Genomic DNA, 26,994 nt, shown 5'->3' on the forward strand with positions numbered 1-26,994 from the left:
AAACAATACTTTTCTGTCTCATCCTTTTCTTATCCCCAAGTGCCATGCCCCAGAAACAACCACTTTTTCACTTCCTTTCTCTGATTCTCCTGGTCTTTAACTTCATGCTTCTGAATAATATGCTCATCTGCTATATTTTTACCTATCATTCAGACATTATCTATTGACTTCTTACTTCGGAATATGAGAATTTATATTCCTATGATATACACACTTCTCTTCCATAGTACACTCCCAGAATGTACTATATCTTCTAATCACTTTTTTAAAATCATGCAGTTAGCTTATAAAAATTTTTTTTCCATATACCTTCCATTAATTTTATGCCCTATCTTGCCAACAATAGTGTAAAACTCTGCTCAGTATATGCAGTTATTTTTGATCTATAAATTCCATGTTTTTTCTTGGAAAAAAAACAACCACTTAGAATTGTTTGTAAATAGCAAGATTGGTGGCCACCTCAAAGTTCACCAATAAGATCTCATAAATAAATCATGATTCATTTATTTAGTAGAATGTTAGGCAGCCTTATATAAAGAATTCAATATTTTTAAATGTACTAATAAGAAAATATCTAAGATATTTTAAGTTAAAAAATAAGTTGCTGAACATTTTGGACAATAGTCACTATTTTGGAATGAAAAGGAAAACCTATGTGTGTAATCACTATATGCATTTGAATACCTCTGGAAGAATATGTGATAAACTGGTATGTTGGGTCCCTCTAGAACATGGGATGTAGTAGTTGGGGAACAGGATTATAAAATATATACTTTTCTTTTTTTATTGATACATAATTTACATGCTATAAAATTCATAAGTATTTAATTCAATGATTTTTGGTATATTTCTAAAGTTGTACAACTATTACCATAATCTAGTTTTAAAATATTTCCATTTTCCCAACAACTTAAGTGCCTAAGTGTACACACACACACACACACACACACACACACACAATGGAATGCTACTCAGCTCTTTAAAAAAAGGTGAACGTTTGCCACTTGTGACAGCATGGATGGAACTGGACTGGATAATACTAAGCAAAATAAGTCAGAAGGAGAAAGACAAACAGTAGATGGTATCACTTCTATGTGGAAACTAAACACATGGTCAGAGAATACCAAACCAACAATAAACCTAGAAATCTGATTGTGGAATTGAAGATACAATGTGGAGACAGGTAAGGGGAAGCAGAATGGACTATGCTGGAGAGCTGAGGAAGTCATGGTGGCAGGTATGGTGTGGTAACATACATCTGAACATGTGTGATCCTATGCCTTTGAATCAGATACAGTGTTTTAAACCAATGTTACACCAATAAAAAAATAAAATATTTCCATTCTCTTGAAAAGAAACCTGTCCACTTATAGCTATCCCCCATTTTATTCCTGGTCCTACCCAGGCAGAACACTAATCTACATTCTGTCTCTATATATTTGCTCTTTCTAGACATTTTGTAAATGCCTTTGGTGGTTCATAAATTTGTTTTTCTATTTTGAGTTTATATCACTTATTCAAGAATACATACCCAAATTAAATATTATCTACTGATCTAATCCTATCACCATCTCCCTTTCTCATAAGAAAGTGCAACCTGAAAAAGTTGCATGATGTCTTTAGGCTTATAAGCAGATGATAAGTGGGGCTGGTAATAAAATCAGAGCTTTATGAGTGAGATCCTATTTCTTATTTTTGTTGCATCAATATTAGACCTCATTTTGGCATAGCATATACTGAAATTCAGGTTTAATCATTGTTCACATAAGTGTAAATCTCTGCAAAAGGTCAAAACATTTACTATTTGGAAGGGGAAGAACAAATCATTATGCTGAAAAAAGATATGGGTATGAAAATAAAACGGTACAGGCACTTCATTTTTTATTACCTTATTTTGTTAGGAATCCATAAACACTAATATAATCTTGTCATATATTACAAAGATTCACCATCTGCTAATGTTGAGATTAATAATCTACCCCTGGTTAACTCATAAAATCATACAAATTTAGGTTTGGAAAAGGTTTTAGAAATTTATCTATGACATTTTCCCAGATTTATTCCACTAGATGCCAGCCAATCTAATTACTTTGGTGACATGTTTAACCTTTGCGAAAATCCCTATATAGATTTATTTATATGAATATTGTTGGGTGTTAAAATGTAAGAGCCAAATATGTGATGAATTCCTTCTTAATTGAGTGATAATAGCTAATAAAAATAATAAGGATCATGATAGCAGCCTTTATTAAGTATTTACTCTAGCCCATCACTAAGCTAGGCTCAGGCTTTACATACATTAAGACTTTAGACCTCACAGCCATCTAGGATGAAGAGTATTTTTAATGCCATTTCATTTCAGTAAAGGAAATTTCATTATTTTAGTAAAAGAAACCTTTTGCTGGAGAAGTTAATGAACAAACCTAATGTTACCCATATGAAAAGTTCCATTTTTAACCCAAACTTTAACCCAAATTTTAAATTGCTTTTGTGAGATACATTATCTATATTTTGTTCTTTAGATTTTTATTTCTTTTTATTTCACTTCATTTATTTCCTCTAATATCTTATGTGTAGTGACTTGTGAATAACCTTAAATCTTTTCTGGAACACAAACTGTTTAAATACATCAGTGCACTGATTATTGTTTGTAGTTTTGTACATAATTAGGAAGAAAAAAATAAAGAAAAATGTATTTTTGTGAATACTCTAATTTTTCTTGCCACCTAAGGATAGGCTTCCCCTCATGGAACAGTTTGTCTTTGCCAAGATAAAGCAAGAACCAATCAATCAGCATTGATTGAGTCAATGTGGGGAAAACAAAGTTATACTAGAGTTCCTACCCTTTGGGAGCTTACATATTTAATTGTTGAATGAAGATACATGTACAAAACCACAAATATGTGAAAAGTGATTATTAATGGCTGATAATGGGTCCTTTATGCATCATAAACCAATAGTCAAGGGCAAGGCAGGGCAGCTTAGCAAAATGATTTTTTTTAAAGTCTTGCTAATCCCTGAAGCAAATCAAGAATATTTAGCATTTGAATGCTTTCAAATGAGTTCTATAACAAATATTTAGGCATATTGCTCCTTAACGCTTTCCCCAACTTAAAAAAAAATGCAATTTTCTGATTATATAGAAATTTTAGTGAAATTCTAGTAAGTAAAAGGTTAAGAGACAGCAAGTTCAGAATGGGCAGTAACTGGAAAGATCTAGGGTATATTTTTTTCATTTTGCAGGATGAGATGTGTTTGTATTTGGTTGGAGGTTAAGACAGGAAAGGATAGGATGCTGACAAAGTATTCAGTCACTCAGCCAGTTTTCCAAAACTGTTGCTTTTGCAAATCTTTTCAACCTGTGTAATTAAAAACATTACACGAAAATGTTCAACATGCTATTAGAATTAAAATAGAGACAGGGCCTCCCCGGTAGTGCAGCAGGTTGAGAGCGGTGCTGTAAAGCTATCTGCAGATTCTGCAGCATGGGTTCAATTCTCAGCTGGCCAGGGAGATACCCACATGGCGCGGCAGACCTCTCCTGTCTCGCCCGCTGCTCCCCTCAGCAATGTGTTTCATCATCTGCCTATTCTGCTCCCCACTCTGTCTCTGGTGAATCCTCTCACCCTCCCGCGCTTCTGGCCTGTACCCCAGCTATTGTATAAATAAAAAAAATAAATCTTTTAAAAAAATAAAATTGAGACAGTAAGACTAATCCAGAAAAAGGACTCAGCTTGTGTAGCCAATTTTAATGGTTGTTTCTCTACCCAATAAAGCCTCCCATTCCCCTTTCACCCTCCCAAATATTAGATTCTCACTATTGGTAGCATTTTTAGACCCAATTCCTTAACACATCATTCAATCTGTGTCCCCTCCCCCCCCAGGGTGTCAGGGTGTGAATATTTCCTGTGGGAGCCTGGAATCATCAAATTGAGGTGAGAATATCTTTCCACACTTGGCCTGAACTTCAAGTGTCTGGAAACAGAAGCCTGAATCAGTCTGCCGAAACCCACGAGCTCTGTATAGTGTTTTTCCTAAGTCGTGTTTTCCAGTGGGGTAGAAAGTTTCTTTAAAAGGCTGCAAAGAGTCTGCAAATAAAAGATGACACAGAAGGAAAAAGCTAGCGGAGACTTTCTTCTTGGTCCTCCCAGGTCCAGGGAAGTCAAAACGGGACTTTCCAAGGGGAGGCGACCTGGGCACAGTCCCCTGCAGTCCAGGACCGCGCCTGAGGAAGCGATTTGGGGGTGTCTCCCCCCCCACACCCCCCCCGCCCGGGGAGGATAACGGGGACGTCTTAGAGGCGCGCACAAAAGGAACCCGCACGCCGAGTTCCGTCGCGGCAGGCCCGGGTCCGCAGGACGCGCAGAGGCGGGCGGAGGGCCCTGGGCGCGCAGCGGCGCGGAGGCGGCCAGGGCGGCGGCGCCCACTCCCCCTCGTCCCCGCGCCCCGCCGCTGGCTTCCCGCGCCCGGGCGCCGGCGCGCTCGGCTCTTTCCGCCGCCGCCGCTGCCGCGCGCTGCCCCGTGCGCTCCCGCACCTTCGGCAATTTCCGTCGGGCCCTGGCCGCCATTTTCTCGCCGCTTGTGTGTCTCGCTGGCTGCGTGGCTCGGTTCTTGTGAGCGAAGCTTTGTCCGGTTCGGCAATGGACGGGTAAGTAACGGGGCCGCGAGGAGGTGTGTGTGAGGGGAGTCGGACCCTCCTCGGGCCGGGCTCCGGGTCGGGCAGAACCCCTCCGGCGGCCCCTCCCAGGGCTGGGCTGCCGTTACCCAACCCCCGCCCCATCGCACACACCCCTCCCTTTGCCTTCCCCGGCGGGCTCTGGCGAGAAAACGGGCAGAAAGCGGGCGGGCAGGCTCGGGAGGCTTTGGGGGGGATGGCGGGGCCTTCAACCCCAGAGTGGCAGCGGGCACTCCTCGGCGGCGGGGGATGGGGTGGGCACCCCAGAACGTCTCGCCCGTCCCTGCCCCCCTCTGAGGAGCCATTTCGATCCGTAAACGGGGACCCGAACCCTGTGGTGGCGGCGCCCGTGGGAGCGAGTGTGGTGGCGGGAGAGAGGCCTGCGTGCGGGGTCCTGCGGGGGATGAGAGCGCACCCCGCCACCGCGGACCTCCCCGACCTCGGCCGGCTCGCCGTGCCCTGACGGGGGGAGATGGGGGTGGTGGGAGCTCGGGGGGGGGCAAGGGGGAGCCGCTGGGGAAGGGGGGTTCGGGGAGGCGTGCGGCGGCGGGAGGAGGGGAGGGCAGATGTCATACTCCTTTGTTTTCACTTGAGTCTGGGAGTGGGGGCGGGAGGCAGGAAAATGCCTTTTTGTGGGGCCTACGAACAGTCGGGGCTTGGCGAAAGGGCCCAGACATTGAATCATCGAGAAAACGGAGCGTTTGTGGCCGACAGCAGAGACATGGGCCGAGGCCAGCAGCCGTGGCAGGACGAAGACCCAGGGAGTCAGCCCAGGGCCCTCTCTTTCGCTACTTGGAGCGGTTTCTGGACAAATGGAAACAACTGCGGAGCCCCGACACCGAGCTGCATAGTTGAGAGCCAGGTGGAGACGGTGTGCTGAGTGAGCCAGGGCCTTGGGCAGTGATGTGGACGTGGGGCTCTCGGGTGCTTAACACCCCACATCTGCAGAGACTTAATAGCAATGAGTTATTGTTAGGAAGGAGGTTTCCTGGGGGGTGAAGCTAGAACTGTATTCAGCTCATTGAGGGGGTAGAAAAACAGTATTTGAAAAGTACTTTTTTTTTTTTTGAAGAATCAGTGACAAGTATTTGAAGAGTCAGAAGTAAATTATTAGTTGAAGTGTTTGGAGTTCCACGTTCCTGAAAGCTAGTACATAAAGATCCCTTAAAAGTTAACAGAATCACAAACTTAAAGCATCCTAGAGGGTAACTCGGGACTGTGTTTTCCAGATGAAACTAACTGCAGAGTAGTTTAGTATTTCCCCCAGATCAACATGGAAATAGGTGGAAAACTTAAGAAATTCCTGTTCCGTGATTGTATGAAGATGGCCAATGAATTAACTTTGAAATTATTCATTTCCGTGTACTAGCTTTGTGGAAATACCATATAGTGTTTGGGATTGGGTTCTTTTTTGCTATTTAAGTGGTGTTAAAATACCATAAATTCAGTGACTTGTTTTTATGTTTGGAAGTCCTTTCTAGAACACAAAGTTGGTAATATTACAAAGTGTCGCCATCATGTTTTCTATCTATATGAGTGGCGTTTGTTTCAATGATAAACTACCCTAAAAAGGTTGAGTTAAACAATAACAGGTTGAAACTTTTTTTTTCTTTACAGAATTGTCACTGAGGTTGCAGTTGGCGTGAAGGTAGGAAAAGTTTGAAACTAATGCAAAAAGTGTTAATGTTGAATCTATTCCTATTAAATACAAATTGTCACTTAAGTTTTTTAAAATTGAGCTAACATTGGTTTACAACACTCTACATGGTTGGGATAACTTTTGGAAACCATAATATAGATAACAGAATCCATGGATAAGGTGTTTCATTTAAGTCTGAAAGTTGGATTATATAGTTTAAAATCAACATAGACAACCATGAGCTTTCTAGAACTGCAGTCTGTCAGAATAACATCTTAAGAGCAATGTGAATGGTGTTCAAGGAATTAAAAGTGCTTTCAGACAGAGCTCCTTGTGACTATAAAATGCTAACCCAATTTTTTGAGGCGAAATTATGTTTTAAATGAACAGATAAGTGACTTGACCTAAATCATAAAATTTTATTAATCTAAGATTTTTTTTTGTTGTTACTCTTGTTCAGTGAAGACAAATAGTTTTGTCAATATTAAGCCACAATAGAAGTCTGCTATCCTGATCCTTAAAATGAGGAGAAACTTGTTTAGGCAATTAACTTCAAATTGGAGTCACAAGTTAAGAGCTGGTTTTCTATTAAAGGAAGTTAGGCCTCATGGTAGAGACTAGGCTCCTCACTTTTTGGTCAGGAAAACTACTCCTTTAAGCCTTCTAATGCTTGCTTAGGCCTTTGATTTCTTTGAGTCCTTTAATGTCATTCTGTGTTACAATTTTTGTTTGAGAGCCTACCTCCCCTACTAGGGCTTGGTTTTTGTCTTACATCTTTTAAATTTTCCAAGTCTGGCACATCTTCCAAGCCTACTACTCAAGTACTTGTCAGATGCAGTGTATTTCTTCCTGTTAAATGTGAGTAGTCTTGAGAGGCTTTATGTGCTTAGTCCAGTGATGCTGATTATTCAGACTATTTTTTGGAATTCTTAAAATTTCATCTGTAGCTGTGGTATCTTCTAGAATATTTTGAGATATGTTTTCTTGCTGATTTTCTGCACTCTGCTCTGTAGTGAGCTAGATATTTGTCCATTTTTTTTTTTAAGATTTATTTATTTATACAAGCATTGGGTACAGTCAGAAGCGCGGGAGGGTGAGAGGATTCACCAGAGCCAGAGTGGGGAACAGAACAGGCAGACTGACGAAATATACTGCTGAGGGGAGCATCGGGCGTTGGCAGGAGAGGTCTCTTGCGCCATGTGGGACCCTCGCCTGCGGCCGTCCGGGGATTGAACCAGCGCTGCAGAGGCTGTGGGGAGCATCGCAGCCCCACCAGGGGAGGCCCAGGACATACTTATTTTTAATTAACAATGGTGTTAAGTTGAGTAGTTGTAGGATTTGACATTAGGAATCGTGTAACAGTGCAAGATTTGATATTGTAGTTGCCATCCAAACAGTAGCATCTGGAAGTTAATTTATTTGTGAAGTATGTTATGAGTCTGAGTTGTCCACTATCTTTGGGTAAGGAGAAAAGGAACTCTGACAAGACCTAAAATGAGTAGGCAGAGAGTAATGAGGATACATGGGATGGGATGTACAAATAAGGTTTATTGTTTATACCAGTTCTCTGTATTAATAGTTTGAGCACGAAAAATTAGAATATATAATAAAAAATTGCTAACCATTTTTGACATGTTATTTAATATAAAAATTTGAAAAAAGTCGTTACATAATTTTCTATGATTGTGATAGAGAATTTTTGCGTTGGTGTCAGACCTAAGTATAAATAATTAACCCTTTTAAAAAAAACTATTTTTAATAATAGCAGTACAAGTGCCTAGTTTAAAAAAATTCAAAATGGAAAGTTTTCCTGCCCAATTCCTAGTCTGTCTTCTTTGACAAAGGTAATGGTGTTAAATTATTCTGGTGTATTTTCCCCTGAAATTATTAATTACATATTATGCCACATATAAATATTCTTGTTTATTTACACAAAAGGATTTCGATTGTATTACTGGTTTACATTTTACCTTTACACAAAACAGTTTTATTGAGATAAAGTGCAGTAAATTGTAAATTTAAGCTATACTGATGTCTTGACGTCTATGCATCTATAAAACCATCACCACAATTAAGGTAATGAACATCCATCATCCCCAAAAGTATTATTTTGAACCTTTTGCAATCCCTCCCTGGGGTTACAAAAATGGTGTGGACCTGGGTCTACTTTTCTTTGTCCACTGATCGGCTTTCTGTACTATAGATTAGTTTCAGTTTTTCAGAATTTTAAATAAATATAATCATGGCCATAATATGACTTCTACCTTTTTTGTCTTACTGCACTCATATAATTATTTTGATATTCAGCCATGTTGTAGCAATAGTTTGTCCCTTCTTACTGCTTAGTAATATTATGTGGTATGGATATACAACAGTTTGTTTATCCATTCAACTCCTTATGGCTATTTGGGTTGTTTTCAGTTTTGGGCTACTATAAATAAAGATGCAATGAACATAATTTGTTTTAAAAGATGTATGCGTACAAGAGCTGGGGTGTAGGTCAGGGACGGGGAATGAGAGGATTCACCACAGACAGAGTGGGGAGGCAGAACAGGCAGATCTACTGAAATACACTGCTGAGGGGAGCAGCGGGCAAGACAGGAAAGGTCTGCTGTGCCCTGTGGGTTAGCTCCCTGCTCCAGGGATCAAACTCATGCTGCAGTGGCTGCAGAGAGCTTGATAGCACTGAGACTTAACCCCGGCGCCACCAGAGAGGCCTGCAGTGAACATTCTTACACAAGTTTTTGTGTGAACATATATCTCTCAGGGATATATCCATGATTGAATTAGCTGATCATATAGGCATGGGTTTAACTTTTTTTAAAAAAAAATTTATATAGTACACTGTTCTTATGTTTTGTACAATGCATGCTTTCACCTTTCAATTGTAGTACCCTCAAAATTCCCATCACCAATTCATGGCATGACTTTAACTTTTAAGGAAATTGCAAGCTATTTTCTAAAGTGGTTGTACCATTTTATATTGCTACCCATAGAGTATGAGATTTCACATCCTTTCTAATACTTTTTTAAAAATAAGATTTATTTATGCAAGAACTGGGGTGTAGGCCAGAGGTGTGTATGTGGGGGGTGGGGGAGTGGGAGGATTCACCAGAGACAGAATGGGGAGCAGAACAGGCGAATTGACTGAAAGGCACTGCTGAAGGGAGCAGCGGGCAAGACAGGACAGGTTTGCTGTGCCATGTGGGCTAGCTCCCTGCCTGGGGAGCCTCTCAGGCCTCAGTGGCTGTGGCTAGCTTCATAGTGCTGAGATTTAACCCCTTGAACCACCAGGGAGACCCCCTCCTTTCTACTACTACTTATTGTCTCTTTGTGAACAGACATTTTAGTGGGTATGACGTTGTGCTCTTGTAGTTTTAATTTAAAGTCTATGATGTAGAATTATTTTCTGATACTTTTGCCACCAGTCTTTGGTGAAGTACATTTAAATCTTTCACCTACTTTTTAAGTGGGGTGGTTTCCTTTATCAAATATATGGTTTGTAAATATTTTCTGCCACTTTTTATTCTCTCAACATTATCTTTGAGCAGCAGTTTTTAAGCCTTAAGAACTTAAGTTTACAAGTTTTTTTCTTTTTATGTGTCATGCTTTTGGTGCCTTGTATGCCATCTTTGCTCTGTCTTTTAAAAGTGGTTTTATCGGTTTGGGTTTTAGATTTAATTCTGTGTTCCATTTTGAGTTAATTCTTTGAATATGGTACAGAATTACGAATCAACACTTTTTGGTTTTGGAAATGAACAGCCACTTTCTCTAGCACCATCTGTTGAAAAAAACCAACCTTTTCTCCATTGAATTGGCTTTGTATCTTTGTCAGAAGTCAGTTATTTCTCTATGTACAATCCTGTTTTTGAACTATATTTACTTTACTCACCTATTTTTGTCTTTTCTAGATGCCAAAAACACAGTTTTAATTAATATAACTTTATATTAAGTCTTGAAATCAGGTACTTATGGCCCTCCAACTTTGTTCTTTTTCGAATTTGTTTGTTGCTTTATATTTTCATATAAGTCTCTACAAAAAAAAGTTTGTTGGAATTTTATTGGAATCCATTTGAATCTATAGTGCAGTTAAAGGAAATTGACATTTTAATAATGTTGAGTTTTTTCACTCGTGAATATAATTTCTGTTCTCTCCACAGTGTTTTTATTTTTTATTGTACATTTTATATTTTTCTGATTAAATTTATGCTTCATGTTTTATGGGGCTATTATAAAGGTTACTTAAAAAATTGAGTTTCCAGTTGGTAGTGTATAGGAATATATACTATTTTTTGTATATTGCTTTTGTATTCTGCACCTTTGCCAAACTCACTAGCTTTAATAGCTTTTTTGTAGAAAGCACTATATTTTGTATATAGACTACTTCTTTTCCTATCTGGATGCCATTTTTTTTTCCTGTGACAGACTAGTACAGCGTGCATAGAAGTGATGAGAGCAGGCATCTTCACTTTGTTCCTAATATTAGGCTAAACATCCTAGATGATGCTATTTCTGTTCTTTTTTGCTATTATTTCTTTCTTAAATGTTTGGTGCAATTCACAGTAAAATATATGGGTCTTTCTTAAGAATATTTATTTTTGTGTAGAAGAACTAGGATACAGGCCAGAGGTAGGGGGGTGAGAGGATTCACCAGAGACAGAGTGGGGAGCAGAACAGGCAGCTTGACTGAAATACACTTCTGAGGGGAGCAGCGGGTGAGTCAGGAAAGGTCTGCTGCGCCATGTGGGTAGCTCCCTGGTCGGGATTGAACTTGTGCTGCAGTGGCTGCAGAGGCTGCAGACAGCTTCATAGGTTGTGTCTTAATCCCTGCTCCACCAGGGAGGCTCTTTTTTTTAAAGTGGGAAAGTTTTAAACTGTGTGTTCACTTCATTTAAATACAGGACTATTCAGGTTAACTAAGTTGCATGAACTTTGCTAATTTGCCTTCCATAGAATTACTCCATTTTGTACAACTTGCTGAATTTATTTGCGTGGAGTTGTTAATGAATACTGCCTTTGTATAATTTTGATATCTGTAGAATCTGTCATCTCTTATACCTGGTATTGATCATTTGTATCTTTTTTTTTCCCTTTGTCATTCTGACTAGAAGTTTACTGATTTTACTAATATTCCCAGGAAATGAGCTTTTGCTTTCATAGAGGATTTTTTGGTGCCTTTTTATTGATTTTTGCTGTTTTAATTTTCTATTTTAAATTCAGTTTGCTCTTTTCTACTTCTGTAGCATCAAATCTGATAGCATTGATACATACATACACATCTGATACATACCTTTCCTAATAAATAGGTTTAGTACTATATATTTTCATGGTATCTCAAATTTTGACATGTATACCTATTTTCATCCAGTTCAGAATATATTCAATACTTCTTATTTCTTTGACACTGCGATTATTTACAATATGTTATTAAACTCCCAAGTATTTGGCGTTTTCTGTATATATCTTTCTGCTATTTATTTCTAAATATCATTTTGACTAGAGACCATGTTTTATGAGTTGAATCTTTGTAAATATGTTGATTTGTTTTATTGTTTAAATATTATATATCCTATTAATTTTGTGTGTACCTTACAGTGATGTATATTGCTTTTGTGAGGGGTTGTACTGTAAATGTTAGTTCGGTCATGTTTATTGTTTTTTTTCAAGTGATCTGTTCATCCTGATATTATTGTGTCACTTATGTTTAAATGTTTAGGAATACTGATTCTTCTTAATGCATTAACCCTTTGGAAATAATGACTCTTTTAATCCACCTTTTCTAATACTAATTCATCCATTTCAGCTTTCCTTTTAAGAGTTTACGTGGTATACCTTTTTCCTTGTACTTTCAACTTATTCTTATTTAGATTTAAAGTGTGTTTTTTATAGCTCATACAAAGTTGGGACTTGATTTTTAAATCTAATCTCAAACTCTGGTTGTTGAAACTGTACACATGGCGGTTATTACTAACAAGTTCAATTTTGAACTACTGCTTTGCTGTTTGTTTTCTGTGTGTCCGCTTGTGTTCTTTATTCCCCTCTCTTTTGGATTTCTTTTTTAAATTCCATTTTATTTTATTGGCTGATAAATTATAGCTCTTTGTTATGATGGTGACTGTTTTAGATTGTATAGCATACAACTCTTAACTCATCAGTCTTTCCTCAAAGAGTATTTCACATTGTGAATATATTCAAAGAGGAGAAAACATTTCTCTTAGCTTTTGTGTTGTTAAATTTTATTCCTACATGTTAGTAATCTTACATTATATTTCTGGGTTTAAACCGTTATCTATGTTAAAGATTTAAATAATAAGAAAAATAACTCCATTTGCTGTAACATTGATGCCACTATTCTGTGGTGCTCTGACATACAAGCTCTAGTTAATTTGGTCTTTTTGGATTCTTTGCTTTTTTTTGACTCCAGGCCTTGATCTCCTACCGAGCAGTGCCATGCATGGCCTGGACTTTACTATTAAAAGTAATATGCTGAGACAATCATGGACTTAACCTCATTTGTACTCTAATGGACTATTGACCATCATTGTGGCCAGTGGTTTTGAAAACCAGTGTTTGATGATTTTGTGATTATTTTGTTATTTCAACAGTGCAAAATTTGTCTGTGTTCCACCATCTTGATTGAAAATAGATGTCCACTCCTCTAAAAAAAAGGTTGTATAGTATGGTCTCTGCAGCTGTAGATCTACTGTATTCTTTATTGTGTGAATCCACTACAGTGTAGTTGCTTCACAGGCCACACAGTTTACTTCCTACATTGACGGACATTTGGTTTGATTCTAATTTGTTATTAAAAAGCATGAAAATATTGAAAGTTAATGTACTAAAAGAAATAGTACTAAAAAGTTTATGAAATTAATTTGTTTTCCACCACTGTGTATGAGTGCCTGTTTTTTCACATCTTATAAAATGTAGACTATTAGCTAATTTAAGACTGAAAAATGGGTTTTGCAATTAATTTTAAATGTGTGAGATTTTAAAAATACCACTTTATATTTCTTTTCCTGTCGACTACCTCTTTGTATGTGTGACCTATTTTGATGATTTCTATCTTGTTTGTTACAACTCTTTGTATAAAAAGAAAATGATTTTATGTGTCATTTGGTACCTTGTTTTTTCGGCAGGTTTTAAATTTTTTTTTTTTGACTTTGAATAGTTTGAGGATGTACATATTTGCATTTTTAAGTAATATAATTTTATTTTTTTTATTTGATACTCAAATTTTTTTTTTTTGTTCTCAGTTTCTTCATCTTTTGAGTTTGGGATTATAATAGTTTTGAATATTAAACATGATTATGCATGAAAGGGATTTACCACAAATTGCTGGGTCCTCAGTGAATAATGATTTATACTGCATATACTATAGCCAGATTTAATTTTCAAGTCTCATTCTTCAGTGCCTGTATGAATTTGCTGTAGTTATTTAGATTCCCCCCACTTTTTTTTGTTGTTGTTGTTAGCTCAGTTATACTGTAAAATAAGAAAGGCAACTTGGGGCCTCCCCGGTGGCGCAGTGGTTGAGCGCTGGGTTGCGAAGCTGCCCGCGGCCTCTGCGGCGCCGGTTCGATCCCCGGCTGCTCCCCAGCCACTGGAGGAGGGTCCCACATGGCGCGCAGACCTCTCCTGCCGCCCGCTGCTCCCCTCAGCAGTGTACTTCTGTCCTGCCTGCTCTGCTCCCTGCTCTGGCTCTGGTGAATTCTCTCACCCTCCCACGCTTCTGACTCTACCCAGTGCATATACAAATAAACAAACAAATAAATAAATAAAAATACATGCCTCTTTAAAAAAAAAAAAAAAGATTGCTTGTTTAAAAAAAAAAGGCAACTTGAGAATCTTTAATATGAGGTTAGTTGCATATCTTTAAAGGGACTGTTTTTTGTAATTTGTAATGTCAGGGATTTCATTTCTGTAGTCTTAACCATTTTGCCACAATAACATTTTTGTGAAATAATGGGCTTAGGGCGTCCCTGGTGGCGCAAGGGGTTAAGACACAGCACTGTGAAGCTGTCCACAGCCACTGTAGCATGAGTTCGATCCCCAGGCAGCCAGGGAGCAACCCACATGGCGCAGCAGACCTCTCCTGACTCCCTACTCCCCTCAGCATTGTATTTCAGTCAGTCCGCCTGTTCTGTTCCCCACTCTGTCTCTGGTGAATCCTCTTCCCCCCCACACCTCTGGCCTGTACCCCAGTTCTTGTATGCATAAATAAATAAATCTTTAAAAAGAAAAAAGAATGGGCGTATTACTTGGGAACACAAAAATGCATGAAATAATTACAGAATAATATAAAATTTTACTTAATATGGACAATTTTAAGTTTTTGGATGCAATTTTTTTTTTTTTTAAAGATTTATTTATTTATTTATACAAGCACTGGGTACAGTCAGAAGCATGGGAAGGTGAGAGAATTCGCCAGAGCCATAGCGGGGAATAGAACAGGCAGACTGATGGAATATGCTGCTGAGGGAAGCAGCGGGCGTTGGCAGGAGAGGTCTGTCATGCCATGTGGGGCCCTTGCTGGTGGCCGGGGATGGAACCGGCGCTGCAGAGGCTGCGGGCAGCTTTGCAGCCCAGCGCTGAACTGCTGCACCACCAGGGGAGGCCCCAGAATTTTTAATTATGGTAAAATTTGTAATTTTTTATGGTAAATTAAATGAAGCATTTATTACTGAACAATTAATAAAGGATCTACTTAGAATTGCAGCTTACAGACATTTGTAGTATATCTGCCAAACGACAGCAGCACGTTAGGAGACTCATGCTTCAAAGACAGTGAACAGGAATATATATTACCTGAGGACAAAGACTGTACTTGTTTCATTGTGCCTCCGTCATCAACAACATACTGAGTTGAAATTTAATGATTCTTGAAGGTTCTCTGGCTTGCATATGATCATAATCTCATGAGCTATTTATCAATAAAAATATAAATACTACTGTTATTACACAACATTGTTTTTGTTGGAGATTCAAAGGAGTTATTTCTACTACAACATTTTTTAGTTGGAGAGATCATTGTACAGGGTTTGCTCCAAATACCATCTGATTACAATAGGAGGGACTTTGTTGGTAGGATCAGAGAGATTTCATAAAGTCATGGGTTTTTTCCTGCACTTTAAAAATAACTTGGGAAATGAGGTGTGCAGTATATGTTGAGGGATGACACGGCCAAAATTTTGTCCATATACTAGCACAAATATGCAACCATTGAACAAGTAACCTGAATCACTTGGTTTTATGAGAAAGGATTTGTGTATGGGAATGAGACGAAAGATAGGTTGTCAGATAGGTTTTAGAAGGCCTGAAGTGCAAGTTAAGAAATGGCTACTTCCGGGCCTCCCCGGTGGTGCAGCGGTTCAGCGCTGGGTTGTGAAGCTGCCCGCGGCCTCTGCGCCGCCGGTTCAATCCCCGGCTGCTCCCCGGCCACCGGAGGAGGGTCCCACATGGCGCGCAGACCTCTCCTGCCGCCCGCTGCTCCCCTCAGCAGTGTACTTCAGTCCTTCTGCCTGCTCTGCTCCCTGCTCTGGCTCTGGTGAATTCTCTCACCCTCCCGTGCTTCTGACTGTACCCAGTGCATGTATAAACAAAACAAACAAACAAATAAATAAATAAATAAAAACATGCCTCTATAAAAAATAAAAATAAAAAAAATGTTTAAAAAAAAAAAAAAAAGAAATGGCTACTTCCTTTTGGAATATAAGTATCCTATGTATCTGTAAGTTTCCGTAGGTAAAAGAAGCTAATTCTGTTGTCTCTGGTTTTGGTGTTACATGTAACTCAATGGGTTGGAATTACTGGTTTCTGTAATTATTAAATGTGTTAATCTATTATTTGGTATTTGTGTGTTGCTAAGCTGTTACAGTTTTCTTAAGTTAGCTTTAGACATTCTTAGGCGCTAAGGTGTTTAAATAATTTTTTAAAAAAATAATAAAGCACTACAGAAAATTATTCAGTGTTTTTGAGCAAGCAGTGATTCATTTTAAAACTGAGCTTTTTTGAATAGAGAGAAAAGTAGCCACAGTAGTATTATGAACCATTATTTCCTCACTCAGTTCCATCAGTAAGTGATTCTTAGCTAGAAGTTAGGATATTCACTTTTTTCCTTGTATTATTTTGAGACAAATTTCAGATAGCGCATATCTCTTCAAAAGATAGGGTCTGTCGCACTCTCTAAAGAAATAAAGCTATAATGTCAAGGACACCAATAAAATTAACAATTGCTTAATGTTACCAAATGCTGAATTTGAACATTTCTGTTGTCTCATAAAAGTTAAAATGTGATAGGCTGGTATCCTCTTCAACTTCTTTTAATCTATAATTTCTCCTATATTTATGTGGCTTTTTTTTTAAAATTGCATTTTATTTTTGAACAAAACTGATTGTTGATATTGTAGATTTGTCCAGTCTGCATTACTTGAATTTTTTCTGATCTAGTATTTGTGTTCTCCATATATCTGTCAATTTGTAGTTGGGTGTAGAAACTTTCAGATTATTATTGGTAATAGTATTTTGAGTGATGGCATGGAAGACATAGGATAGCTTATTGTGAGAGAGAGAAAGACAGAATAAATTCTGAAAAATAGGAGGTGAAGGTGTCTGAAATTAAAAATGTAATAATACAAAAGAGGCCAGGAAATGAAAGAGTAAGAAGGCTCAGTAAGCTCAAAAAGAAGCAGTATGGAGAATTTTTTGCACCTTTAAAAGTAGAACTTTGAGGTTAGGGAGTTGGCCCTCATCTAACCCTTATTACTTCCCTAGGAACTTATTCCAAATACTATCATATTGGTTATTAGAGCATCAACATAAGAATTTTTAGTGTTTATAAACATTTAGTTCATGACACCTGCATACATTTTTCCCCACTTTCATCCCAAGTTAACATCATCTTGAATTTGGGATTACCATCCCTGTAATTTCTCCATACTTTTATTATATGTATTGTTTATATTTTTTAATCTTAAATTGTTTATGGTTTTATCTTACATGTTTAAAGTATGTACGTGCCATCATGTATGTGGCTCTAATTCATTTTTATTGCCTAATAGCGTGTGATTATATGAATACACCATTATTCTGTTGGCAAATAGTTGTTTCTTATTTTTTTCCTGTTACAAATTGATGCGTTAAGCATTCTTTTGTATATTTTAATGTTGTCAGTATTCACATTTCCAAGTAGTGGATTTGCTGGACTACAGGGCATGTCTTGTTTCCAAGTTGATTGGGTATGGGCATCTTGCTCTCCTATGTGGTTTTACTAATTTATACTTCACTAGCAGTGTAAGAAATTCCTGTTTCTGCACATCCTCTCTGATAATTGGCATTGTTGAATATTTTTTGGCATTGCTGAATTTTTAACTGTTAATCTAATGTACATAAAATGTTATCTTGTTTGAATTTTAATTCCTTGAGTGTTCTATATTTTAATTTACTGAAATAAATTAATTTGAAATAATAAATTTGGGTTCTCCATAAATGCCTGTTTGTATAGTCTATCCATTTTCTTTTTAACATAGTTTTTATCTTTTTTTTTTTTTTTGATTCCTGGGAGTTTTTATTTATTGTAGATACTAAAGCTTTGTTAATCACATGCATCCTGTCTATGGCTTATGTTTTTACATTGATGAATAGAAGTTGGAAATTTTAAAAAATCACTTGTTTAGTTTTAAGAAATCTTTAAGATCTTACATGTAGTTTGTGGATTTTATTTTGAAAATAAACATTTTGACTTGATATTCAGGGCCTCAGTCTCCCTAGTATTTAATTTTTGTGTAGTCTGGTAAGAGTGGCAATGATTTTTTCTTTACAACAAATTTAGAACCACCTCAATCATCATTCTTCACTGATTTGCAGTGTCAGCTGTCAAATTTCCATATATATACATGTAACTGTTTCTGGACTATCTGTTTCATTGTCTATTCCTGTACCAGTACCAAAGCATCTTAATTTATTGTAGCATCACAGTAAGTCTTGGAGTCTTAGTGAATTTAACAACTTTGTTCTTCAAAATTTTCTTGTTATTTTCTGAGTTCTGTGAAGACATGTTTTGGGATTTGATTATAATTGCACTAAACTTGTATTTGGGAGGCATTGTATTTGCATTATCAATAAAGTGCCAATGCTTGAACAAAAAGGTAGAGAACTATTAACGTTTCTTTAAAGAATTTCCCCACTGATATTTTCTTTTGGTAAAAAAAGTGAACTTAGAGAAAGCTTTATACTCTAGACAAAGAGAAAAACTAGATCAGTTTACCAAAACTAATGAATATAAATGTGTTGCCCATCATTTCCCTTACATGTTACAAGAGTTCTATACAGCTTGTATGTAAGGGGTGAGAAAAGACACTTCTTGACAAGTGGCTAATTTTCTTCCAAAGTTACTGATTTATTCATTTATTAGTTCTTTCCTAGAATACTGACTGTTTTACTGAGTTTCAGATTTCTCAGAATTGTATAGTATTTGAAAATTGTATCCTTTTTTATTAATAGTGTTGAACATTTTTATATTCTCATTGCTGGTCATTTTTTAAAGAATTAGCATTTGTATTTTTTCCATTTTGAGCTTTATTTTTTTGTTTCTCACTTAATTTATTTTGTTGCTCTTTTTTGTTCACTTTAAATTAGATGCTGAACTCAATTTTCTTGTTTTAAAAATACATTCTATATTACAGAAAATCAGCTGATAACCTTTGGCAACATTCACTTTTTAGAGTTTTTTTTAAAAGTTGTAATTGATAACATTGTCTTTGGTGTTAGGTGTACAACACAATGATTTGATGTATGTATATATGGTGAGGTGGTTACCAGACTGTTAACACCCATCACCACATGCAGTTAGAAAGTATGTCCATTGTGATGAGTACTTGTAAGATTTACCATCTCAGCAACTTTCAACTATACAGTACAGTATTGTTTTTCTCCAACTTTAAACTTTACTTACTGAATTAACATTGCATTGTAAGTTTATAAAGTTTTCATGTGTGCATCATCATAAATCCAATGCAAGATTCTTTTTTTTTTTTTTTTTTTTTAAACTTTTTTTTTTTTAATAGAGGCATGTTTTATTTATTTATTTGTTCATTTGTTTATACATGCACTGGGTACAGTCAGAAGCACGGGAGGGTGAGAGAATTCACCAGAGCCAGAGCGGGGAGCAGAGCAGGCAGAAGGACCGAAGTACACTGCTGAGGGGAGCAGCGGGCGGCAGGAGAAGTCTGCGCGCCATGTGGGACCCTCCTCCGGTGGCCGGGGAGCAGCCGGGTATCGAACCGGTGCCGCAGAGGCTGCGGGCAGCTTCGCAACCCAACGCTCAACTGCTGCGCCACCAGGGAAGCCCCCAATGCAAGATTCTTACTGCCCATGCTGGCATTCTCTTTTCCATTAAGGTCAAGTTGGTTTGCATCATTATATTTGTTTAGAGGGTTATAGTTTTAAAACTCTATTTTTTTTAGCATGCCTACCACCACTGCCCCGTTAGTCCCCCACCATGCTGCTCTGGGAGTGCGTGTGCGCACGCGCGCACACACACGAATACTACCTCTTTTAAAAAAAGGTAAACTCTTGGCCATTTGCTAAGTGAAATGAATCAGAAGGAGAGAAACAAATACCAGATAATATCACTTATATGTGGAATATAGAAAAACAAAGAATCAAACGAAACCAAGCCAATACAACCCTTGACATCTGACTGCAAAACCGAGGCAACGTAAGGGGAGGGCATGGCGTGGTAAGAGGGGGTGGGGGGAAGCCCAGTGGAACGTGGTGGAGGATTATTGGGGCTACAGTACAGTTTTATTAACTGTAGTCACCATATTCAGGCATATCCATAGGATTCATTTATAATTGTGTTTGTACCTTTTGACCACTTACACTTTCTGCCCACTCCCTGCTTCTGACATGCACTGACCAATCTGTTTTCTGTATGTAGGAAATTTTTTTTTTAATACATGTAAGTGAGATCACACTGTATTTTTCTCTTTCAGATTTAATTTTCTTAGCTAATGTCCTCAAGGCCCATCCATGTTGATTATTTCCTCTTTTTTTGATGACCAAACAATGTTAAGCATATATATGTATGTATACAATTATGTGTATGTAACATATACATATACCATACTTCCTTCTCAGCTACTGATTGACAATTAGCTTGGTTCCTTATCATGGCTATTATAAATAATGCTACAGTAAACATAGCATCTTTTTGAGATCATGATTTTCCTTCACATAAATATCTAGAAGTGGGGCTATTGGATCATGTAATAATTCTTCTTAAAATTTTTTTAAGGACCTCCATACTCTCTTCTCCAGCAGCTCTGCCAGTTGACATTCCCATTAGTAGTGTGCAGGAGTTCCTGTTGCTCACATCTTGGCCCACACTTGTGTGTTCCTGTCTTTTTTGATAATAGCCATTCTAATAGTTGTGAGGTGATAGCTCATGGCAGTTTTTATTTGCTTTTTCCTGATGATTAGTGATACTGAGCACCTTTACATGTACCTGTGGCTATTTATTTATATGTTTTTGGAAAGATACCTATTTAGATTGCCATTTTCTAATCATTTTTAAAATTTAAGTTTTTATAATTGTTGGGGATTAACTCCTTATCAGATACATGATTTACAGATAGTTTCTCCCATTCCATAGGTTGTGTTTTTATTTTGTTGAATACCTTTTATAAGCTTTCTAGTTTCATATAGCCCCTTGTTTTTGCTTTTGTTGTATTTGCTTTTGGAGTCATAGCCACAAAACTATTGCCAAGGCTGATGTCAAAGAGCCTGCAACCTGTAATTTTTACTAGGAGTTTTGTAGTTTTAGGTCTTACATTTTGAGTTCATTTATATGTAGGACGTAAGACATGAGTCTTGTCTACATCCTTTGCCTGTCACTATCCATATTTACCACCCAGAATTTACACCTTTTCCTAGTCTTGTTTTCTCTGTTGCAAATTATCAATAATTGTCCATGTATGCATTGTTTTATTTTTGGGCTTTCTATTTTGTTCCGTTGATACATAATATTTATTTTTATGCCAATTCCATACTGTTTCGAATGTGGTAGCTTTATAATACACACACATACCTTGGATATATTGCAGGTTGGGTCCAGACCATGGCAATTAAGTGAATAATCAATAAAGTGAGTCATGTATTTTTTGGTTTCCTAGTGTATATAAAAGTTTACTGTAGTCCAATAAGTATGCAATAGTTTATCTAAAAAATGCACATACTTTAAAAATACTTTATTGCTAAAAAATGCAAACATCATCTGTGATTTCAGTGAATCATACAAAATCATTTCTTCTGCTGGAGCATCTTCTAAAAAATGCACTTTCGGCAAGTACAATAAAATGAGGTCTGCCCTTATTTGAAATCAGGAAATGTGATGCCTCCATCTTTGTTCTTTCTCAAGGTTGATTTGGCTATTCAGGGTCTTCTTTTGTATGGAACCACAAATCTTAGGATGGCTTATTCTGTTTTTGTGAAAAATGCTCTTGGAATTTTGATTGGGGTTGCATCGAATTTGTTGATTGCTTTTAACATTTTTACAATATTAATCCCCCCAGTCAGTGAGCACAGAACATCTTTCCATTTATTTGTGTTCAGTATCCTGAATTGTCATATTTTTAAAATTCATTATAAAAATTTCAAGATATATGAAAGTATTATGGGTGGTATAATAATTATTTTTCCTTTCTGAGATATATTGATAAGCATAACTCAGTGATCATATCATGCCCAAATACTTTAATATTTATCTCCATCAGATACACTCTTAAATATGTCATTGATAACAGTGTTATACCTAACACTAATTTAACCTATCTTTTTAGTTAACATCTAATTGTTTTCTTTTTTTAATCTATAAATCAATTTACCTTTCCTTGCCTTTTCTTTGGAAATTGGTTATCCTATACATTTTTCTACTTTATTGAATTTGTCTATTAGACCTTGATATTGTAATTTCTTATGTTTCACGTATTCTCTGTATTTCCTACAAACTTGTAGTCGTAAAACACTTGATCATATTGAAGTTTCATGTTTAGCAAGAAGATTTTGTTGATGCACTCCATGTAATTCCTTTCGAATCATGTGTGATTATCTCTCTAGGTGATGCAAACATTCATCATTAGATTCAGATGTTGTCAACTTGATGCATTCGCTATCGAGTATTCCATCTTACATTCACATAGTGGCTTTTTCCATAAAATATCTGATTATACAGAACTACCCATTTTATTGGGAAAAGCAGGATAGATTTTATCTTAAAATTTTTTTCCTCATGAGTTGGTACTCTTAACAATCTCCATAGTAATCAGTGCGAGTTTTTGTTGTTCTTAATGTCATTGTGAAGGCAAGGGTTTTTGCATTTTATTTTCTAAAATGATGGCAATGATCATTTTTTAAAAAGATTTATTTATTTATGCATACAAGAGCTGGGGTGTTGGCTAGAGGTGTGAGGGGTGAGAGGATTCACCAGAGACAGAGTAGGGAACAGAATAGGTAGACTTACTGAAATACACTGCTGAGGGGAACAGCAGGGAGACAGGAGAGGTCTGCTGTGCCATGTGGGTTAGCTCCCAGGCCAGGGATCGAACTCTTGCTGCAGTGGCTGCACATGGCTTCAGAGTGCTGAAACTTAACCCCTTGCGCCAAGCAGGGAGGCCAAATGATCATTCTTTTTAAAGCAAATTGTTTAATTGGGGTCAGTGGAAACTCATAACAGTTTTGAATCTTACTTTCTTGAGATAGCAGTTATTGCTCCAGACCTTTAATTTGTCATTTCTTTAAAAAGTCTTAGTCCTTTTGAGTGGGAAGCAGTCTCATAATAACATGACACCACAATAATTTGAGTGCAGAGTTGCTAATTGCTTAAGGCCCTTTCATTAGCTAGAAATAGCATACTTTTAAACAAATATAAGCTCATTTGTCATTTCCAAGTCATATTTAATTTTACAATTTTTATTTTTCTGATGTATGTTTGTATTGTACATTGAAAAACTTAGTAACATTATTACGTATACTTACAGTTTAAACAAAATCAGTATTGAACTAACATTTTCAATTTTTTTTAAAAGATTTATTTATTTATGCATACAAGAGCTGGGGTACAGGCCAGAGATGCGGGGGGTGAGAGGATTCACCAGAGACAGTGGGGAACAGAACAGGCAGATTGACCGAAGTACACTGCTGAGGGGAGCAGCGGGCGAGTCAGGAGAGTTCTGCACCATGTGGGTTGCTCCCTGGCTGGCCAGGGATCGAACGTGTGTTACAGAGGCTGCAGATTGCTTCATAGTGCGGTGCTTAACTCCTTGCGCCACCAAGGAGGCCCCCATTTTTAATTATTGAATATAGCTTGTAATCATTTTTTGTTTGTAACTAGACTCCATAGAGTGTGTAAGTACAGTTACAGACTTTTAATGTTTTTTGAGAGGATTCTTTGCATGGTTCTACTATTAAACTAATAGATTTGTTTTATTTGGTTTTGATTTTTAGGTTGTCTTTTTCATTTTTGATTATTTTTTTCTGAAGTCAACTACAAAGCAAGCTACATTAATAGAAGTCTAGTCTTCCATTCGTGTCCACTCTACTTTGCTTGCTTTTTAATTTTTCCCTTACAAGTATCTTTTCATTATTTTAAAAAAATTTTCCTTTTATTTAACATAAGAAAATGAGAATTACTTTCTGTAGCCTCTTTTCCACCACTTTAGGTAAAAGGTGCCACAGTATACAGAGAGTTTTATGACTTACATTTTTCACTTAATGATAAATACGTCCTATAAAGTTCATTCTTTGGCTATATGTGGAAAATGTTGTCTCATTTTTTGATGTTGTACCTCTATTCTCCGTGGTCTGCTGTGGAAGAGTGTATTGGCAAATAATTGGGATTTTGCCAGTCTGAAAGATGTGATGGCATCTAACTAAACATATTTGAATTTTTAAGAAATACATATACATTGAGCAAGTTAAACCATTTTTCAGTTTAAGGATAATTGATTTCATGTACTCAGATCTAATCTTGTGTCTTTTTTTCTTTTAATAGGGTAGTTGGGTTTTTCTTTTCTTTTTTTTTTAAATATTTATTTATGCATACAAGACCTGGGTTAGAGGCCAGAGGTATAGAAGGTGAGAGGATTTACCAGAGACAGAGTGGGGAACAGAACAGGCAGACTGACTGAAATACAGTGCTGAGGGAAACAGTGGGTCGGTCAGGATAGGTCTGCTGGGCCCTGTGGGTTTTCTTCCTGGCTGGGGATTGAACTCCTGCTGCTGTGGCTGAGGATAGCTTCATAGGTTGTGTCTTAACCCCTTGCGCCACCAGGGAGGCCCCAGGTTTTTCTAAGTTTTTGTAATAGTCTGTATTTGAAAGTTTATATTCTCTTTGGTCCAGGTTATTTAGGAGCTGTTTCAAAGTTTCATTTGATCAAACTTAAAACAATTGAATTTTGTTCTATTTTTGTTCTTTTCATTAAAATATCTTACTGTTTTACAAAATGTTATTGTATGTATGATTTATTCTTCATAAAATTTAGTGAGGCATTCATTACATATGTGTTTCATTTGTGTGATTTTTCATGGACATTTAAATACAGTGAGGAAGTTGTGCAAATATGCACCAATAGGGGAATTTAAAAACCAGAACATGAGAACATTTACAAAGCGGACTATAGATGAAATAGCTCAGTATGTACTGATGTAAGAAAAAATTCAGAGCTATGCCTTTGAATGAAAAGAAGATAATGCTAAGTAGCACATATGGTGTGATCTTGTTTTGTATGAATGTTAAAAATATGTAGATAACATGTAAATTTTGGAGAATTATATGCAATTTGAAGATAATAAATTTTGAACTGGGATAGAACGTTCACTTTGCATTTTCTCTTTTTTTTTTAAGATTTATTTATTTATTTGTTTGTTTGTTTGTTTATACAAGTACTGGGTACGGTCAGAAGCGCGGGAGGGTGAGAGAATTCACCAGAGCCAGAGTGGGGAACAGAACAGGCAGACTGATGAAGCACACTGCTGAGGGGAGCAGCGGGCGTGGCAGGAGAGGTCTGTTGCGCCATGTGGGACCCTTGCCAGTGGCCAGGGATCGAACCGGGGATTGAACCGGCGCTGCAGAGGCTGCGGGCAGCTTCACGACCCAGCGCTCAACTGCTGTGCCACCAGGGGAGGCCCTGCATTTCTCTTTTTTGATTGGAATTTTCTAAGTTAACATGACAGCTTAATAATTAATATTTAATGGTAACCTCTATTGTTGGATATGCCTTTGTGCTTTATATCTCCCTCCTAACCATGCCATGAACTTTGTCTTTTTCTCTCATGACTTTCGTGTGTATATGACAAAAATACAGTTTTGCATTTTTCTTATGTTTTATGAAAATTGTATGCCCATGTTTTCTGTGACTTAGTTCAGTAATTTTTTTTTAATAATTTGCCATGTTTTTTAATGTAGTTGTAAAATATTGCTCTGTGATATTCTGAGAAAATAATCCAGTTTATTTCCTGTTGGTCATTTGGGTCATTTAAAGTTTCTGATTTTAAAATATGATGCTGGGCCTCCCCTGGTGGCACAGGTGGTTGAGTGCCACGCTGTGAAGCTGTCTGCAGCCTCTGCAGCGCTGGGTTCGATCCCGGCTGACCGGCAGGGATCCCACATGACTCAGCAGACCTCTCCTGTTGTGCTCCTCAGCAGTGTATTTCGTCTGTCTGCCAGTTCTGCTCCCCGCTCTGTCTATGGTGAATCCTCTCACCTTCCCACGCCTCTGACCTGTACCCTGGTTCTTGTATGTGTGTGTGTATATATATATAAATAAATGGGTGAATAAATAAATAAGCAAATAAATAAATAAATAGATCTTTTAAAAAAATTGCTGCTCTGAAGATTTTTTGACCTATTGGTGCATGAATATCAAGGGTTTTTGAGAGTACATATGTAAGGATATATATTGCCAGTTTATAAAGTGTATTAAACTTTACAAGGTGTAATATATTTTCCAAAATACCATTGTAATTGATCTTACCAATAGTAGTATACTGTAGTAGTTGCTGTTTCAGATCATTATCAACACTTGACTAAATATTTAATTTTTGTCAGTCTGGAGTGAAATGTCTGTTTTTCTCTATTTTCCTAATTACTAATGTGGTGTTACATTTTTCCACCCCAGCACGTTTATGACCATTGTTTCTTCTTTTGTGAAATTCCATGTGATAGCTATTTGTATTTTGCCTAATAAAATTTTGAATTTGACTGATCTTGTAGTTCTTTTGTACTGTTAGCTGATGCTCTGTTGTGTTGCTAATGTCCTCTCCTAGATAGCAACTTACCTGGTCACCACTTTGTGCTGTCTTTTGATGAGTAAAAGTTACATTTAATAATGATTAGGATATTATTAATATGATTAAAGGTTTGCCATCTTATTTAAAATTATTTCTGTTTCCAGTCATACCCATTCAATTTTTCCCCTTGTTTCTTCTGGACTTTTTTATTTTTACTGAAAATCTTTGTGCCATCAAGCTGACTGATACATTTCTTAAACCGGCAGGACTACTTCTTAAGAGAATAAACTTCTCATAATTTCCCCCCCCACCCCCTTTCTCGATACAGTTTCTTTTATAGAGGTTGTCTAACCACTTTTAGAATTCATCTGTATTTTCTTTTATGGTTTTTTTG

General features: G+C 37.1%; 1 protein-coding gene across 4 annotated transcripts in view; it reads left to right on the forward strand.

The window, feature by feature from the left end:
- The first annotated feature begins 4,528 nt into the window (after window positions 1-4,528).
- The window catches only part of PTBP2 (polypyrimidine tract binding protein 2), a 78,458-nt gene continuing 55,992 nt past the window's right edge, over window positions 4,529-26,994 (forward strand). For 2 of the 4 annotated variants that reach the window (XM_037500515.2, XM_037500516.2), the window contains exons 1-2: window positions 4,529-4,648; window positions 6,293-6,323. In XM_037500515.2, the coding sequence (XP_037356412.1) occupies window positions 4,641-4,648; window positions 6,293-6,323 (39 nt within the window). In that variant the 5' untranslated portion in view covers window positions 4,529-4,640. The remainder of the gene's footprint in view (window positions 4,649-6,292; window positions 6,324-26,994) is intronic. The other 2 variants (XM_037500517.2, XM_037500518.2) reach the window with 1 other exon arrangement.

Source organism: Talpa occidentalis, unplaced genomic scaffold, assembly GCF_014898055.3.
Source record: "Talpa occidentalis isolate TD23 unplaced genomic scaffold, MPIMG_talOcc4v2.1 talOcc4.9, whole genome shotgun sequence".
Classification (NCBI taxonomy): Eukaryota; Metazoa; Chordata; class Mammalia; order Eulipotyphla; family Talpidae; genus Talpa; species Talpa occidentalis.